General features: G+C 52.5%; 2 protein-coding genes across 2 annotated transcripts in view; both read left to right on the plus strand.

Annotated features, from left to right (window-relative positions):
- LOC145339862 (uncharacterized) overlaps positions 1-13,447 on the plus strand; it is a gene marked incomplete at its 3' end in the record, with an annotated part of 33,901 nt that extends 20,454 nt beyond the window's left edge. Inside the window, exons 4-7 of the mRNA XM_080184396.1 lie at positions 2,368-2,477; positions 4,820-4,894; positions 6,785-12,394; positions 13,037-13,447. Of these exons, the coding sequence (XP_080040522.1) occupies positions 2,368-2,477; positions 4,820-4,894; positions 6,785-12,394; positions 13,037-13,447 (6,206 nt within the window). The remainder of the gene's footprint in view (positions 1-2,367; positions 2,478-4,819; positions 4,895-6,784; positions 12,395-13,036) is intronic.
- Positions 13,448-14,017: 570 nt separating this feature from the next.
- The window catches only part of LOC145339861 (uncharacterized), a gene marked incomplete at its 3' end in the record, with an annotated part of 45,790 nt that continues 42,010 nt past the window's right edge, over positions 14,018-17,797 (plus strand). Inside the window, exon 1 of the mRNA XM_080184395.1 lies at positions 14,018-17,354. Within this exon, the coding sequence (XP_080040521.1) occupies positions 14,018-17,354 (3,337 nt within the window). The remainder of the gene's footprint in view (positions 17,355-17,797) is intronic.

The raw sequence follows: 17,797 nt of genomic DNA on the forward strand, positions 1-17,797 counted from the left end.
CCAATGAAATAATATCCCCCCTTAAATAAGGGGATCAAAACTGCCCACAGTGTTCTCGATGTGGTCTCACCAATATCTTGTACAACTGCAGTAAGACTCCCTCACTCTTTTATTGCAAACCACCTTGAAATAAGGGCCACCATTCTATTAGCCTTCCTGATTACCTGCTGTACCTGTTGGTTAGCTTTCTGTGCTTTATGCACAAATACCCCCGAGTCCCTTTGTGCTGCAGCTTTCTGAAGTTTTTCTCAATTTAAATAATAATCTTTTCTTTAGTTCTCCCTTCCAAAGTTAACAACTTTACATTTCCCCACATTATACTCCATTTGCTGATTTTTGCTCAGTTATTTAACCTATCAAAATCTCTTTCTAAACTGTTTGTATCCTTCTTGCAACTTGCCTTCCACCTATTTTTGTCTCATCTGCAAATTTGGCTGCAGACCATTTGCTTCCCTCCTCTCCATCATCAATATATGTTGTAAACAGTTGTGGTCCCGGCTGTGATCCCTATGGAACAACCTGAAAAAGGACCTCTTATCCCCATTCGCTGTTTCCTGCCCATTAGACAATGCTCTATCCATGGCAATATACCACCTGGGCTCCTTTTGCATGACTTAACCTTTTGTGAGGTACCTTGTTGAACATCTTCTGGAAGTCTAAATACAACACATCCACTGGTTCCCCTCTACCCACTCTGAAAAATTCTAATAATCAGACACAATTTCCCTTTCCTGAAGCCATGCTGACTCTGCTTGATTAGATCATGATTTTCCAAATGTGCTGAATGAGGGAAAGAATATGTCCCTCATTCTTTAATAGACCTCTCTGTGATCACCCCTTAGCCTCCTACGCTCCACAGAAAGAAGTCCCAGTCTATCCGGCCTCTCCTTATAACTCAAACCATCAACTCCCGGTAGCATCTTAATAAATCTTTTCTGCACTCTTTCTAGTTTAATAATATCCTTTCTATAATAGGGTGACCAGAACTGTACACGCTTTTCCAAGTGTGGTCTTACCAATGTCTTGTACAACTTCAACAAGATGTCCCAACTCCTGTACTTCCTTAGTAATTAATTCCAACATTTTTCCAACAATAGATTTATTTTATTTTATTCAACGTTAGGCTAATCAGCCTGTAGTTAGTTACCTGCTTTTTGCCTCTGCCTTATTTGGAATAGAGATGTCACACTGACAGGTTTCCAATCCTCCGGTACTTCTCCAGAATTTACGGATTTTTGGAAAGTTAAAACCAATGTATCTAGTGTCCCTGCAGCTGCTTCTTTTAGGATCCTAATGAAAGCCATCAGAGCCAGGGCGCTTACTTACCTTTACCTCCATTAATTTCTCTAATATTACTGCTGTGGTGATGGTACTTAAATCTTCCCTGGAATTCTTTGGTATTAATGGGTTGTGCGAAGGCTGATGCAGATTACCTGTTTAACTCCTCAGCCTTGACTTACCCTTTTATATTAAACCTTTAAAGGATTCTTAAAAATAAATAATATCAATTACGATAGGACCTTTGTACCCTTGACCTTGTTAATGTAAGATCTAACCCTTCCAAACTATAAACCATAAAATAAAGACTTTACGAATGATAAATGAAAATAGTAAATATGTACCACCCAATCAGCAGCTTCCACCTGCCCCTCATCACTTTGGAATCCCGATATCACCTCCGGAGCTCCATCTCTGGATTGAGTGAGGCTTCCAAAGATTTCCCGCTGCCCTGCTCAGCTGTGCCTCCCCAGATCTGCTCTCTCTCTCTCTCTCTCTCTCTCTCTGACCTCCATTGCTCTGCACTTCCTTTCGTCATGTTCCAAATCCTTAAGGCATCACTTGCAAGAGTCCTTGCATTAACCCTTTCAGTGACAATGTCTTAAAAAAAAATCCTTCCAGAATGTTATGGAGGTGGCGGTGGGAACAAGGGGGTCTCCATGGGCTTTGCCACCACTCTCCTTTAATGGGAGAGGAGAATAGATTCTCCATCCTGATCGATCTGCCTGCCCAAATTGTTCTGTGGTCTGGGGAGAGGATGGCTGTGCTCTAACATCTACTGCTCAGTGACAGCTTTCTAATCGGATGGTCAACTGGACAGTGCTGTTTGGCTGCTGAACTGTAGCTTAGCTGGAGTGCAGTGACTCATAGAGTCACAGAGCAGAGAAAGGCCATTTGACCATCGTGTCCGTGCTGGCTCTTTGGCAGGACTACCGATTAGTGGCACTCTCCTCCTTTCGCCCATATTTCCGTTTGGGGGTACATGCATCCCGATTTTTTTTGCTGTTGAATTTGCTCCTTAACGTGAGAACGGGGAGAGGGAGGCAAGTTTGACTTTGTAAATTTGACTCTTGACTCTTGTGATCTTAGATGAAGTGATCCTGAAGGAAGGTGACACGGTGACTTTTGGCCATCCGCAGAGCTCGCAAGTGGAACGCGGGGAAAGAGTCCGTCAGCCCAATTCCGAATTTTACTTCCTGGTAAATCTGTTTGGAGGGAATAAGTTGTCTTTTTGCAACATTTGTAATGTTGTGATTGAGGAATGGTGAAAGAGAGTTCGCAGTTATAAGTGGAATTGTGAATGACCTGTGCATCTTAGAAGAATGAGGGGAGATCTCATTGAGACGTAAAAGATGATGAATGGGATGGATAGGATAGAGGTGGAGAGACTCTTCCCGCTCAGAAAGGACAGTAGGACTAGGGGGCACAGCCTCAAGATAAAGGGGGGGCGGTTTAGAACGGAGTTGAGGAAGAACTTCTTCACTCAAAGGGTGGTGAATCTCTGGAATTCTCTGCCCGTTGAAGCGGTGGAGGCTGCCTCGCTAAATATTTTTAAGACGCGGGTTGATGGGTTTTTGATAAGCAAAGGGATTAAGGGTTATGGGGAGAGGGCGGGAAAGTGGGACTGAGACATGACAGATCAGCCATGATCTTATTGAATGGCGGGGCAGGCTCGAGGGGCTGGATGGCCTACTCCTGCTCCTATTTCTTATGTTCTTATCTTCCGGAGTTCCTGAGCTGTGGCAGACAGCGTTCTAGTCCCAGGGAACTGCAGTGGACGCGTACAGCTCCAACATCACTGAAGAATCTTGGCACCTTCCAGGACAAAGCAGAGTATTTGATTGCTGTCCTTTCCAGAAATATTCACTGGTTCTGCCACTGATGCTCGGTGGCAGCCGTGTGTACTATCTATAAGATGCACTGCAGTAACTCACCATGGTTCCTTAGACAGTACCTTCCAAACCCATGACCACTACCATCTAGAAGGGACAAGACTAGCAGATATCTGGGAACGCCACAACCTGCAAGTTCTCCGAGTCACTCACCATTCTGATTTGGAAATATATTGCCGTTCCTTCACATGTCGCTGGGTAAAATCCTGGAACTCCCTCCCTAACTGTAGGTGTACCTACACCTCAGGGACTCCAGCGGTTCCAGAAGGCAGCTCACCACTTCCTCCCCGAGGGGCAATTAGGGATGGGCAATAAATGCTGGTCTAGCCAGTGACATCCGTAAATGAATGACAAAATCACTCGTTTCCTTAGAACTAAAAATGTATTGACCTCTTGTCTTGAAAATACTCAACGATGGAGCATCAACAGGTCCCTGATTCTCAGGGTTCACAATTATCTGACTGAAGTAAAGTCTCCTCCTCGCAGAATTCACTTGTCCTTAATTCTGTATTCTGGGTTCCCTAGCCGATGGGAGTAGCATCTGTGCTACTGAACCCTGTCAGCACGTTAAAACAAGATCACCCTTTGTTCATCTAGATTCCAGAGAGTACAGGCCCATTCTCTCCTGATGGGACACCCTTTCATCTCTGGAATCAGTCCAGTGATTCCTCTAAAACAAGTAGATGCTACCTTTGATAAGTAGCCCAGAGCTGTACACAATATTCCAAGTCTCTTCTAAGCAAGCCCTATGGAATTGCACTAAAAGCAAAATACCACAGATACTGGAAATGTGAAGTAAAATTAATACGTGTTGGGAAACGCTCAGCAGGTCTGGCAGCTGCTGTGGAGAGAGAGAAAAAGGAGTCCAGTTCAAGAACAGCTTCTTCCCTGCTGCCATCAGATTTTTGAATGGACTTACCTCGCATTAAGTTGATCTTTCTCTACACCCTAGCTAACGACTGTAACACCAAGTCCTGCACCCTCTCCTCTATGAACCTGGTGTTGTGAGACTTCTTACCGTTCTCTATGAGTGGTATGTTTTGTCTGTATAGCGTGCAACAAACCATACTTTTCACTGTATACTGATATATGTGACAATAATAAATCAAACCATCTCCATGTGAGTTGCCAATCTGAAGGAAGGTCGAAATTTATTGAGTTTTGAATCATTGAAAGTGGGGCGGGAGGGGGGGTAAAACAGGGAAAACATGGGATTAAAGTTTGTGAGAGATAATGTTTTGGCCTGTGGGCATCGCTGGCTGGGTCCAGTATTTATTGCCCATTCCTAACTGCCCTCCGTTTCAGAGGCAGTTGAGAGTCAACCACATTGCTGTGGCTCTGGAGTCACATGTAGGCCAGACCGGGTAAGGACGGCAGATTTCCTTCCCGAAAGGACATGAATCAGATGGTTTTTCTGACAATAGTTTCATGGTAATTAGTAGATTCTTAATTCCAGATTTTTTTTGTTGAATTCAGATTGCACCATCTGCCATGCCGGGATTCGAATCTGGGTCTCCAGATTTTGCTCTTGGTCTGTGAATTATTGGTCCATATTGTGTATATTGTGCGTGATCAGAGCATATACAGGGAGGAGAGGCGGTGAAGGGATGGAGGCTGTACTGATTGTATTGTGTGCTGTGTTTTCTCAGTTTGAGCTGTGTGACTGTCAGCAGGAAGAAGGCAGTGGACAGAATCTGGACATCAGGCCCAGTTCCCAACAACAGGTAAGCCAATTTCCCCAAGTGTCTAACAGCGATTAACCAACTTTCAGATGTATTCTCTATTTCCTGGATTACAGCAAGCAGCAAAGAGACAAGGACATACAGCACTGGTTTTGGTGATGTCCTTTGAAAGATAGATAGGACTCTAGGAAGTACACATCTCTTATATAATTGCCACGGGACGTCGTTGACTGTCCCTGCCCCTCAGCACCACAGTGTCACTCTCTGGGCAATGCCATTGTCCAATGCTGCTGTCCTTGGCATTACCCCCACAGGATTGTGTTGACCTTAAGGGTTCAAATGGCCTTCAGGGGATGCAGAGGAGAGAGAGTGAGCATTTGCTGGTTAGTCAGTGCCCCTTATTTGGGGCAGCACAGTGGTTAGCACTGCTGCCTCGCAGCGCCAAGGACCTGGGTTCGATTCCAGCCTCTGGTCACTATCTGTGTGGAGTTTTCATATTCTCCCCATGTCTGCGTGGGTTTCCTCCGGATGCTCCAGTTTACTCCCACAGTCCAAAGATGTGTGGGTCAGGTGGATTGGCCATGCTAAATTGCTCCTTAGTGTCAGGGGGATTAGTTAAATAATATGTGGGGTAGAGGCCTAGGTGGGATTGTTGTTGGTGCATGCTTGATGGGCTGAATGACCTCCTGCATGGTAGGGACTCTATGAGCTGGACAGGGTGAACGATGACACCTCCCACAGTCGAGTAACCTGCTTGCTGGCGAGACTCATGGCCAAGTGTGTGAGGTTCTGGAGGTCCATTATCTCTCAGACACTGCAGTCTGACAACATATCTCAGGGCCTGAAAGAAAGTGGCAAAGTTGCCTTGTCCAGAGAGGGTGCTGGAAGGTGAGACCAGAAACGAGAGGTCCACAGGAAGCTTTGTCAGAATCTATTACTGGGTGTGGGCACTGCTGGCAAAGCTACACTTATTGCCCATCCCTGGTTACCCTGACTAAGAAGTCTCACAACACCAGGTTAAACTGCAGTAGGTTTATTTGATAGCACAGGCTTTCAGGCACTGTCCCTTCATCATCTCATGAAGGGACAGCACTCCAAAAGCTCGTGCTACCAAATAAACCTGCTGGACTTTAACCTGGTATTGTGAGATTACTTACTGTGCCCACTCCAGTCCAATGCCGGCGTCTCCTCATCAAGGTTACCCTGAGACTTGGAGTCACCCAGGTTAGAGATTGGAATCACATATTAACCCAGACTGGGTAAGGCTTCCTTTACTGAAAGACATTCAGAGACAGTGCAGAAAGAGGCCATTTGGCCCATCGAGCCTGCACCAACAGCAATCATACCCAGGCTCTATCCTGCGTAGCCCCAAGTATTCCCCTTGCTAGTCCCCCTGACACTAAGGGTCAATTTAGCATGGCCAGTCAACCTAACCTGCACATATTGGAGGAAACTGGAGCACCCAGAGGAAACCCACAGGGACGCTGGGAGAACATGCAGACTCCATTCAGACAGTGACGTGAGGCTGGGATGGAGCCTGAGTCCCTGGCGCTGTGAGGTGGTAGTGTTAACCACTGTGCCACCGTGCCTCTCATACAACGAACGTCCATTGATGGGCCAGGAATATAAAACAGACGTTAATAAATCCAATCAGGAATTCAGGAGAAATGCTAGTCAGTGGTGAGAAGATGGAATTAATTGTCCCAATTCTAATGGGCTAATAGAAATGTGCTTATGAGAATTGGAATTGAGTAACCACTGTTGAGAAGGGCTGAAGTGATCTAGGGATATGGTGGGGGGATCATGGTATTGAATTTGATGATCAGCTATGATAATGCTCGAATAACCTCCTCCCGTTTATAGTTTCTATGTCTGTGAACTCTTTATGATATGAAGCCCGTTAAGAGTAACATATTTTCCTATTAAATGCAGACCTCAGTCGTTCCTGTCCCCAGCCCAAGATTCCCGACTCCTCAGGAATTATTCCCGTTCTTAGAAACGTTTCCTGGGTTCCTGCAGGGACTCCGTTGGCCTGCGGAAGAAGTTGGCACCAGACACAGCCTGGCAGTGAGTGGTCCTACTGTACCCACCGTGCGTCCGGGCGCTCCTCTCCCAACTCGTGACGGACTTCAGTCAGCCCCACCTCAGGTGTTCGGGTTTCCATATGGTCAGTGCCTGGGGTCTACGAGTCAGGCAGCAGGCTGTGAGTCGTCGCCGCTGGCAACCAGAACATCCCGTAGTTTGACAGTGTCACCAGTGACTGTGGGAGAGACTTGCGAGCTGAGTGCCCCAGCTGCGGACTCTCGTGTTGGGCAGCTCGCTGATTCCCGGATAACCGAGTGTAGAACCTTTTTCCCACTGGTGGGCAGGTTTGGGCTTTCCACCCCCCCGAGCTCCGCTGGGCAGTCGGCCAGACGACAGATTGAAGGCTGCGCCCTGGGACCTGTGTCTGCAGAGGGAGCTTCTCGCTGTGAGCGGTCACCTTCTCTGAATGAAAGGCATGGCTCCAGGACGCATCACCGGCCGGCATGGGGTGAGCAACAGACTCCCGACCCGGCCCAAGGGACAGCAGAAGCTGCCGTCTCGGCCACTACTGACTCCGTCTCAACCTCTCCGCCCTGCTTTCACCGGGACTCGGCGCAGCAAGATAGCTCGAGTGAGGCTGAGGTGCCTTCTGCAACACATTCTGACACACTGGTGCCGATGGGTAAACTTGCTTCCTTCAAAGAGGGCTCTACTGGTCCCAGGACCCCGACTGGTGCCTGGACCCCGACTGGCAGCGTCCACCAGGAGAACTCGAACAGCAACCAGTCCTCCCGAAACAGTGAGAATCAGGACGGGTCACCCAGCGACGGGGAGCACAGGCTAGAGGATGCAGTGGGTATGGAATGGGCACCTTCTGTGGTTAACAACACAACGGCTGATACAGGAGTGCCAGCTGTGCACTCGGTGTCCCAGCTGGACATCGATGCTATTGGACATGGCATGGATGATGAACGAGTGCTGATTGAACCCGGGGTGCAAGGTGGCGCGGTTATGGGGGACGTATCAGCTGCTTTGGGTGTGAGCACTGAAGACATCACATCAGAAAGCCCCCTGTCTGCTGGCGGTGTCCCTCGTGGAGGCTCTGCTGCGGTTGATGCTGAAGGATTGGAGAGGAGTGGAGACAGCCAACCTGGACAGAGCAAGGTAGCTGAGCCTGTAGAGTCTGACTCGCTCAGTCCTGTGGCTGATCAGCCACTAATCTGCTCTTCCCTGTCTGAAACTACAGAGAAAAATCAGGCTGCAGAGAATGCAATTGGCTGTGTACGGACGGAGACGCCTGTCGATGGCTTGGAGGTTTGTTCCCAGATGAATGATGAACACATCGGGGGTAACTCTGTATCTGAAGAGGATTCAGCCGGCCGGACCGGAGAGATTCTGAACAAATGTGTTGAGCAAAGGGCTGGTGGCCCAAACAAGGATATTCCAGAGCGTGCCTTGTTACTTCAAGGCAAACTCAGCACCCCCACAGCAGTAGTGTGTGAGAGCAATGGCGAGAATATAGGTTCATGTGAGGAGCCCTTGAGATTTCTAGACTCTGAGAGGAGAGAGCCGGAACTTCCTCTGGCCGTAGAGTCGTCGACCGCCTCTGCCGAGGGGTTGATGGATGAAGTCCATCTGGATGAAGATGTGACCCGTGGCCGCAGTCAGCCTGAGGGGGTGGCAGGGGAACTGAGGTCAACCGGGGAGAGAGAGGTTGAACCTGGGGTGTGTCACCAAGCTGATGATGTGTCTCCGGCGTTAAGCCCAGTCCTTCCTGCCAGTCCTGGAACAGACCCTGATCTGAGTAGCCCTGAATCACAGCGTTCTCTTCCATGTTTGCCAATGGGAGAAACATCGCTTGTTGGCACTGGCTCAACAGCTGATTGTCTGAACTTGAATGACTGTACACTCACTTTTGGTAAGCTGAATCTTCTGAGTACGTTGGGCTTGAAGGCAGAAACTCCAACCCCTCCACCAGGAAAAATATTGAGTGCGCTCAGGAGACAGGCGGGGAAAGGAGGAGATTCGATTGACTCAGAAGCATCCAGCCCTGTTGTCGAGATGGTGGTCACACATAAAGAGGATGTCAGTGGATTCTGTGCGCGTATAAAATCAGGAGAGGACGGAGTGATGGTCACAGAGGAACGGTCAGGAGCAGTTTCCCACACTGCAATGGCTGAATGTCCAGTGCAGGTTAATTCCCTGCCAAAAGTTGACCATGTCTCACAGAACAAAGATGAGTCACCGTTGACCACCAAAGTAGCCGTGAACCTGCACGCTATTCCAAGCAACACATGGCCAAACTCCAGCCACTCCGTGCCATCAACAGCCAGCACAGATAATGACAGCTTGATATATTCCAATCTCGGCAAGCTGTGCCTCTCTTCCCTTGTGGGGCCTGAGAGCTCCGGAATGCAGGGTGAGCTCAGTGCGGGTGGACAGTGCAGAGAAGGAGGGCGGTCATGCATCGTGCTTGGTGAGGTAACCAGAGCCTCGGGGGGCTGCGTTACACTGGGAAAGACTCCAGGGAACTCCCCGGAACCAGGGGGACTTGCTGCGTTAATGGAAATCCAAAGTGAACTCAGCCCGACTGGTCAAAGAGAGTTAGAAAGAGGTGGCCAGACTGAAGGATTACACCAAGGCAGTGATAGTGAAAGCAAAGCAGATCCTCCGGCATGTACACAATTCCCAAGTAATCCCATTGGATCTATGGCTGTAAATATCAAGGCAGTGGGAAGGCTCGGTGTCACTGGACTCGCTGTAAATAACACAACAGTGATGGAGGAGTGTCTCCCTGCTGCTGCTCCTGATGTTATGGAGAGCTTCGCAACACTAGATCCCACTGTTAGATATGATTCCATGGATGTTGAAGATCCCATTGGGATGGATGAAGGTATGGATGTTGACCCAGTGTCAGAGTCTGAAGGCAGGGATGTGATTGAAGTATCTGATTCTTCTAGTGTTCGTCCAGCGCTCTGTGAGCTGGAGCTACAGACCGAGAGCGGTGTTGCTCCCGAGGCTGTAACCTGTGGAGATGGTGGAAATGTGGATGAGATACTAACAACAGAGCCATCTGCTGTGACGGTTACTCTCGGTGACACCGCGAGGGAGGAGAAGGAAGGGTTTGAGTCATTGACTCGAGCTGGCGACCTGGTGAAAGTGGAAGCTGCGGGAACATGGGCAGCAGACCAGCGTTACGCAGCTAGAGCTCCTTCATGTATCCTGGAGACAGGTGCCCACTGCCCTATACCCCCGCCCGCAGTGACAGCAGGGGACCACGGCAATGTCAACCCACTCACGCAAACTGAAAACCTACCCCACGCAGCTGAGGAAGAACCCGATGATCGGAGTCCCTGCGAGTGCCCAGTCCCAGTGGAGCCTCCCCACAGCCACCAAGTTCCAGGCTGCACATCGTGCAGCTCGGAGACTGAGGAGAGCTCGCAGGGTACAGTAAGGGTGGCACGCTCGGAGAGACCACTTGGTGCCACCCCAGTTACCTCTGATCAGGGCATACCCCAAGAAGGTGGTGCGATGGACGAACATCAAACAGTGTCTGAAACTGGGCTGGATCAGCCGAGGCTAGTCAGTGTAGACCAGGACGCAGACCTGCTCTCTGGAAACCCAGAAGACACCGTGCCGGCTGAAGCTTGCAATCATTTCACCACCGTCAATAAAACAGAGGCAAATAGGAATGCTGTAGTTGAGGAATTGGAGGCATTCACTTCAGGAGAGGATTTTGGAGCTGGTAGCTCAGGAGTGATCTCTCCGATGAAGAGCAGGAAGTCTGAAACAGTCGATAAACTGGTAAAGATCCACCATTGTTCTCTGGGTGAGCCAGATAATGAACGCCGCAGTTTCTCTGCTCTGCCACTGGCTACCCCCGGCCAAAGTGAGGTGGCAGAGGCTGGCAAAAGGCCGGCAGCGCCATCCGGAACCATCCCACTATCCTGCATGAGTACCGCTGCTATCCAACTTGGCAGCAATGATAATCCTGTGATCCTGAGGCACCAGGAGAGAGCCCACACTTGTGACAATGTCACAGAGCTGGAAGGTAAATCTGATGGCCCTAGGAAAGCAGCTGATGTCTGCCCTGCCCACTCTGTTGGAGAACATTCTGGAAGTAAAGCCCAGCTGTCTGCTGCTGGCCCTGGAGATGGGGATTCTTCTCCCGGGGGCCACCCTCTTTGGGATGAAGCTTCTGCTGCTGCTGTACGGACTGAGCTGAGAGCGAGGCTGAATGGCATTGAATCTGTCTCTGAGCAGAACAATAACTTCATCCCCTCCGATCCGGACTCCGGACTCCCGGCTCAGGAAGCTTGTCCGTTCACAGGCAGTGTGTCAGAGAGAGAGCTGGGGTTAAGCAGGAGAAATGAGCGGGATGCGGGCTGGAATGCCGAACGAGGGTGTTTGGGCGCGACGGAGCAGAGGCCGGCTGACACCAAACAGCCGGAGATGGGATTGGATGAGACCCAAGGTGACAGGAGTTCCAAATCCCTGTTGAATTGCTGGGCAGAGGCGGGAGAGCAGGAACTGGCCAAGTCCACTCCATCCGATTCCCGGGGGACGGAGCTGCAAGGGGAGTTAGACCGGGGGCCGCCCTCAGCTGAAGAAGAAAACGTTTGTGATGACCCCATGGTGCGACAGGATGCTGTAGAGAATGGAGCCCTGCCACGTGGCAGCCTGTTGCAGAGTGAGGAATCGGCAGAGGAGCTGAACTCAGTGCCTGGCTCTGGGTTATCTGTGCCCCTCGGTTCCCCTCTTGGGGTGGAGCAGGGACTGGATGAAGGGTCCGTGGTGGAGAGCGATGGTGCGCCTGGCCGTGACGAGCTGTGTTGGTCAGTGGAAGGCAGTGAGCTCACTGACCGAGATAACGCTGAGGGCTTCGAGGATGAGGCCTCCAGTGATGTCGACATGATGCAAACTGAGCTCCGTCCTGGGTGTACACTGGGTGCTGGCAGCCCAGAGGACAGGGACGTTTGTACCACAGCTGCCACCAACCCACAGCCTCTGTCTGCCTCTGCAGCTCAGGCCTCCGGTCAAGCTGATAGTGAGGAGGGAAGGGTCAGTCCGATGCTACTTGGTGCTGGAGGAGAGTCGGGCCTTGTGTCCATCGAGCAGGAGAGGGATCAAAGGCACCAAGGAATGAGGAAGCCTCAAGTCCCAGAGGAATGTCCCGGATGGTCAGAGCTCCGAGTTGGAGTTTGCCTGGCTGGTGGGAGGGCATCACAGAGCCCCGATACAAAGCAGCAGGTTCTCCAGTGGGACCTGGAAATGGCCGGGTCAAAGAGTGAGTTGCCCAGGGCTTTGGAAGCAGACAGAAGGGGGAGGACGGTGGGGGAGGAACCAGTGGAAGGATTTAGCTCGATAACTGGGTTACCCACCGGACTGGATCCAGCTGATGATGGGATGGGAGTGGAGGCCGGGGAGGGCTCCGGTGAACATGGTCCACTGGCACAGGTCACACCATGTGGACCAATCGGAACCAGCGAGCTGACTGAGCAAACTGAGGATGAGGAGGTGGAGGAACACGAGGAGGAGAGGGAGCAGCTGGAGGAGGAGAGGGAGCAGCTGGAGGAGGAGAGGGAGCAGCTGGAGGAGGAGAGGGAGCAGCTGGAGGAGGAGAGGGAGCAGCTGGAGGAGGAGAGGGAGCAGCTGGAGGAGGAGAGTGAACAGGTGGAGGAGGAGGGGGAGCAGCTGGAGGAGGAGAGGGAGCAGCTGGGGGAGGAGGGAGAACAGCTGGAGGAGGAGAGGGAGCAGCTGGAGGAGGAGGGGGAGCAGCTGGAGGAGGAGGGGGAGCAGCTGGAGGAGGAGGGGGAGCAGCTGGAGGAGGAGGGAGAACAGCTGGAGGAGGAGGGGGAGCAGCTGGAGGAGGAGGGGGAGCAGCTGGAGGAGGAGGGGGAGCAGCTGGGGGAGGAGGGAGAACAGCTGGAGGAGGAGAGGGAGCAGCTGGAGGAGGAGGGGGAGCAGCTGGAGGAGGAGGGGGAGCAGCTGGGGGAGGAGAGGGAGCAGCTGGGGGAGGAGAGGGAGCAGCTGGAGGAGGAGAAGGAACAGCTGGAGGAGGAGGGAGAACAGCTGGAGGAGGAGGGAGAACAGCTGGAGGAGGAGAGGGAGCAGCTGGAGGAGGAGGAGAAGGAACAGCTGGAGGAGGAGGGAGAACAGCTGGAGGAGGAGAGGGAACAGCTGGAGGAGGAGGGAGAACAGCTGGAGGAGAGGGAGCAGCTGGAGGAGGAGAAGGAACAGCTGGAGGAGGAGGAGAAGGAACAGCTGGAGGAGGAGGGAGAACAGCTGGAGGAGGAGAGGGAACAGCTGGAGGAGGAGGGAGAACAGCTGGAGGAGGAGGGGGAGCAGCTGGAGGAGGAGGGGGAGCAGCTGGAGGAGGAGGGGGAGCAGCTGGAGGAGGAGGGGGAGCAGCTGGAGGAGGAGGGGGAGCAGCTGGAGGAGGAGGGGGAGCAGCTGGAGGAGGAGGGGGAGCAGCTGGAGGAGGAGGGGGAGCAGCTGGAGGAGGAGGGGGAGCAGCTGGAGGAGGAGGGGGAGCAGCTGGAGGAGGAGGGGGAGCAGCTGGAGGAGGAGGGGGAGCAGCTGGAGGAGGAGAGGGAGCAGCTGGAGGAGGAGAGTGAACAGCTGGAGGAGGAGAGTGAACAGCTGGAGGAGGAGAGTGAACAGCTGGAGGAGGAGAGTGAACAGCTGGAGGAGGAGAGGGAGCAGCTGGAGGAGGAGGGGGAGCAGCTGGAGGAGGAGGGGGAGCAGCTGGAGGAGGAGGGGGAGCAGCTGGAGGAGGAGGGGGAGCAGCTGGAGGAGGAGGGGGAGCAGCTGGAGGAGGAGGGGGAGCAGCTGGAGGAGGAGGGGGAGCAGCTGGAGGAGGAGGGGGAGCAGCTGGAGGAGGAGGGGGAGCAGCTGGAGGAGGAGGGGGAACAGCTGGAGGAGGAGGGGGAGCAGCTGGAGGAGGAGGGGGAGCAGCTGGAGGAGAGTGAACAGCTGGATGAGGAGAGTGAACAGCTGGATGAGGAGAGTGAACAGGAGGAATGGGAGGAGGAGGAGGTGACCTCTAGCTCAGAGTGGGAGGTGTACACACAGGTACCCCATACCCTATCAGACAGCGAAACCTCTGCTGAAGATCAGGAGGACGGACTGAGCAATGAAATGAACCTCAACAGTGTTCCCTGTTGTGAAGATTGCTCCATTGATGGAGAGGTAAAGTCCAGCCTCGTCACCCAGGCGGTCCAGAGTGAAGATGATTCATTGCCAGCTTCAGGAACAGAGTCTATGACACGTCTGTGTGAAGAGGAGAGGGTCTCACAGGAGACTTGCTCTGAGGAGCTGTTTATCTCGAGTGAAGGATCACCGGAGTTAGAAGGCCAACATTTGGAGGAAAATCACTGCACCAATCCAACCCCTGAGCAACTTGACTTCCCCAGGGACGGTGAGGGAGAGCCTGCAGGTTCTGTCGAAGATCAGAGAGGGGATGCAGCTGCTATGTCAGTGACTCTGGGTGAGAAGGGAGTGAGTGAATTGAGCACAGATGGGACTGGGACGTCCCAATTGTATCACACCAAACCCGTGAGCAAATGGAGAGATTGGAGCAACGACTCAAACCCTGGAATTGGAGAGCACGATGAGACCACGTTGGGAAGAGGCTGGCTACCAGGCACGGGTGAGGAACCCGAGAGCGTGGTTACCGGTGTTGGGGGACAGTTTCGGCCGGAGGAGACCGTTCCTCAGTACCACCCCTTTAACAAAGAACACCAAGCTCTGCTGCCAGAGTCACCGGGCTTGGTACCGACGATTGAGACACATCAGCAGGGAGCTCGCGCCTGTCCTGACCCTCTGGTCACCGGATGGCAAGGCGTGGAGCTGGATGTGACGGGAATGGGTCACACTGGTGAGAAACGCACAGATCTGCCCGAGGTGGAAGCTCCTGATGTGGGTCTGACCGAGGCGCTGGGTGTTGAAGTTGGCTCAGTGATTGTCTCCTCAAACCCCGAGTACCCGAACCTGCAGCTTTCCGAGCCTGAATCCGAGAGGGAGGGTCTCACCAGCAAGAGATTAAACGGCCAAAGTTGCCTTGATTCTCGAGAGTTGAAGAGGCCTCGGAAAGAAGAGGCGGCGAGTTTGAGTTCTGCTGCTGCGATTCCCAATAAAAGACTGTGTGTGTCCCGGCAAACTGGAGCAGGCGGGACACACACTGGATCAGCAGAGAGGCTGAATCTGAGCCTCCTGTTTCTCTCCAAAGAGCTGAGGCAGCATCAAGCCCAGCACATCGGCAGGCTGGTCAGGCAATTCTTTACAAGACGCACCACCTCTCTGGAGCATCCAGCTTACAGCAAAGCCAGAGCTTCGAACAGACAGGCCGAGGTGGCACGAGTGGTTAGAGAGTTCTTCAAAACCTGGCTGGAGAATGAAGCTGTTAATACGTCACAGCGGACAGCAGGGAATGAAAAACTGTCTGTTGTTAATCCGTGTCACACTTCCGAGATCCCAGGATGTAGGCAGGAGCCGAGGGAGAGCGATGAGTTACTGTGTCAGGCCGTGCAGTGTCAAGGTTTAGTTGGCTGTGGCCTTGACAGCAGACGTGTTGCTGATGACACTGCCAATACCAACAGAACGAAACCCTCTCCTTCAATCCCTCAGTCACCCAATGCAGAGGTGAGCTGTCTCGCCGGAGTGAAGGATAATTCAGAAACATCTCCTCCACAGAGGGGTGGTAAACCTGCTGGAGAAATGGAGACCAACCAAGAAACTAGTTGGGGTGACGCCTCGAGTGTTATCGCCACAGGCTCCGGCAAGAGTCATTCAGACAAACACAGCCAACTTGACTGGGTGGAAGTGATGGCTGACGATGGTTCTCCTTCCCTCTCACTCGCAAAGAGCTCAGGGGCGTGTTCGCAGGCGTGCAGTGCCTCCAGGGACAGTCCAGCAGGACTCTGGTCTCTTCCCCAGTGTCCTTCCAGCACCAGTTCCCGTGAGGGGTTTGAGAGCGCTGGGAATGGTTTGTGGGAAAGCCAGGAAATGCCAAGTGATGCCGATGGGATGGAGGAGGATGCCAGCGGTGCTAGTGGGCATTTACTGCAGGGATTACCAAAAAGACCTGGATCCCTGGTGCCGTTTAGCTCTGCCCGAGTGGAGTGTGATGGAGGGACCAGGAAAGATTCTCAGTTCCCTGCTGCCCTGGCTGACGGACCCACTGGTGATGTGACAGGAGTTTGCTGCGATGACAGACCCAGCGTGGACGTGTCGCCTCCTTCCCCTGCTCTGTGCACACATCCTCCCGAGACTGATCCTGGCCATCTCGGTGGAACGAAGAGTTTTAGCGAGGCTGGGTCGCCACCTCCTGACCACCACAATCTGGATCAGGGCCACAATAATCTGGGCCGTGGCCACAACGTGGTCAAAGACTTCAGTGTGGCGGAGCCATCACCTCCTGACTACGATAACCTGGATCCGAACCCCAGTGTGACTGAGGGTTTCAGTGTGGCGGAGCCATCACCTCCTGACTACGATAACCTGGATCCGAACCCCAGTGTGACTGAGGGTTTCAGTGTGGCGGAGCCATCACCTCCTGACTACGATAACCTGGATCCGAACCCCAGTGTGACTGAGGGTTTCAGTGTGACAGAACCATCACCTCCTGACCACCATAATGTGCGTCATAGCCCTGATGTGATTGAAGGTTTCAGTGTGGCAGAGCCATCACCTGACTACGATAATCTGGACCACGACCACCATAACCTAGGCCGTAGCTCCGATGTGACTGAGGAATTCAGTGTGGCAGCACCATCGCCTCCCGTCTACAGTAATCTGGATCGTGGCCGTGACCTGGGAATGGGACCTCGGAATGTTGACTGTGGTGGCTCAGATTCTTTTCCTCTGGGACGGTCTAACGCGCGGAACCTCCCGTCACGTGCTTTGGAAATGGGGAATTTCGCTTCGCTGGCTCCTGCTTCGGGCGGCTCTGCTGATTTCCCGTCCGAATCCAGAGGCGATTGTGATTGGGAACGAGGGGGAGAATATCCAGGTGACCGGTCAGCCCCTGGCGGATGCAGGGACTCCAGCGTAGTGCCGTTATTACCCGGCTGTGCATCTGACGTGCAGTATTCAGGCAGCAGCAGGTCACCGGACGTGGCTGGGAGAGAGGGCCAGGCCGCTGGATCCCACTGCCCAGGTTTCTCACCCAGCCACTCACCTGCGGTTGAAGCTGAGCAACTCAGGAAGGCGGCACCTCTGAATGCCAACGCGAGGAATCCAGACCGGAGTCCGAGCTGGTCGGTGTGGAAGGGAACGTCAGACACGGAAAGAGAAATCACCTTCCGGGAAACTGGAACTGAACCGGAGATCAAACCAAAAGTAGAATTGCTGGAAGATTCTGTAAGATGTGGGAATGTCATTGAGAGTACGTGGACTGGTTTCCCAGAATCCGGTAAAGAGGATGCAGGAAAGGACAGAAAACTAACACTCCAAGCAGGCGGCCAAACCAGCTCAGGTAAGGGCTTCGGTTTAAAGGCAGTCTAAGAGAAAGATAGCAGAGGCATTACTCATGTTTAAGAATTTGTTAGAAAAAGTTAGATGTGTTTAATAGTGCCACAAGTAGGCTTACATTAATACTGCAGTGAAGTTACTGTGAAAATCCCCTAGTTGCCACACTCTGGCGCCTGTTCGGGTACACTGAGGGAGAATTTACCAATGCACCCTAACCAGCACGTCTTTCAGACAGCGGGAGGAAATTGGAGCACTCAGAGGAAATCCACGCAGACACGGGGAGAATGTGCAGACTCCGCACAGACGGTAACCCAAGCTGGGAATCGAACCCAGGTCCCTAACGCAGTGAGGCAGCAGTGCTAACCACTGTTTCACCGTGCCGGGAGGAGCACCAGAGAATTTTTTTGATTTAATTTATTATTGTCACGTGTTAGTATAGAGTGAAAA

The sequence above is a fragment of the Carcharhinus amblyrhynchos genome, unplaced genomic scaffold (assembly GCF_965287045.1).
Source record: "Carcharhinus amblyrhynchos unplaced genomic scaffold, sCarAmb.v2.hapA scaffold_710, whole genome shotgun sequence".
NCBI lineage: Eukaryota > Metazoa > Chordata > Chondrichthyes > Carcharhiniformes > Carcharhinidae > Carcharhinus > Carcharhinus amblyrhynchos.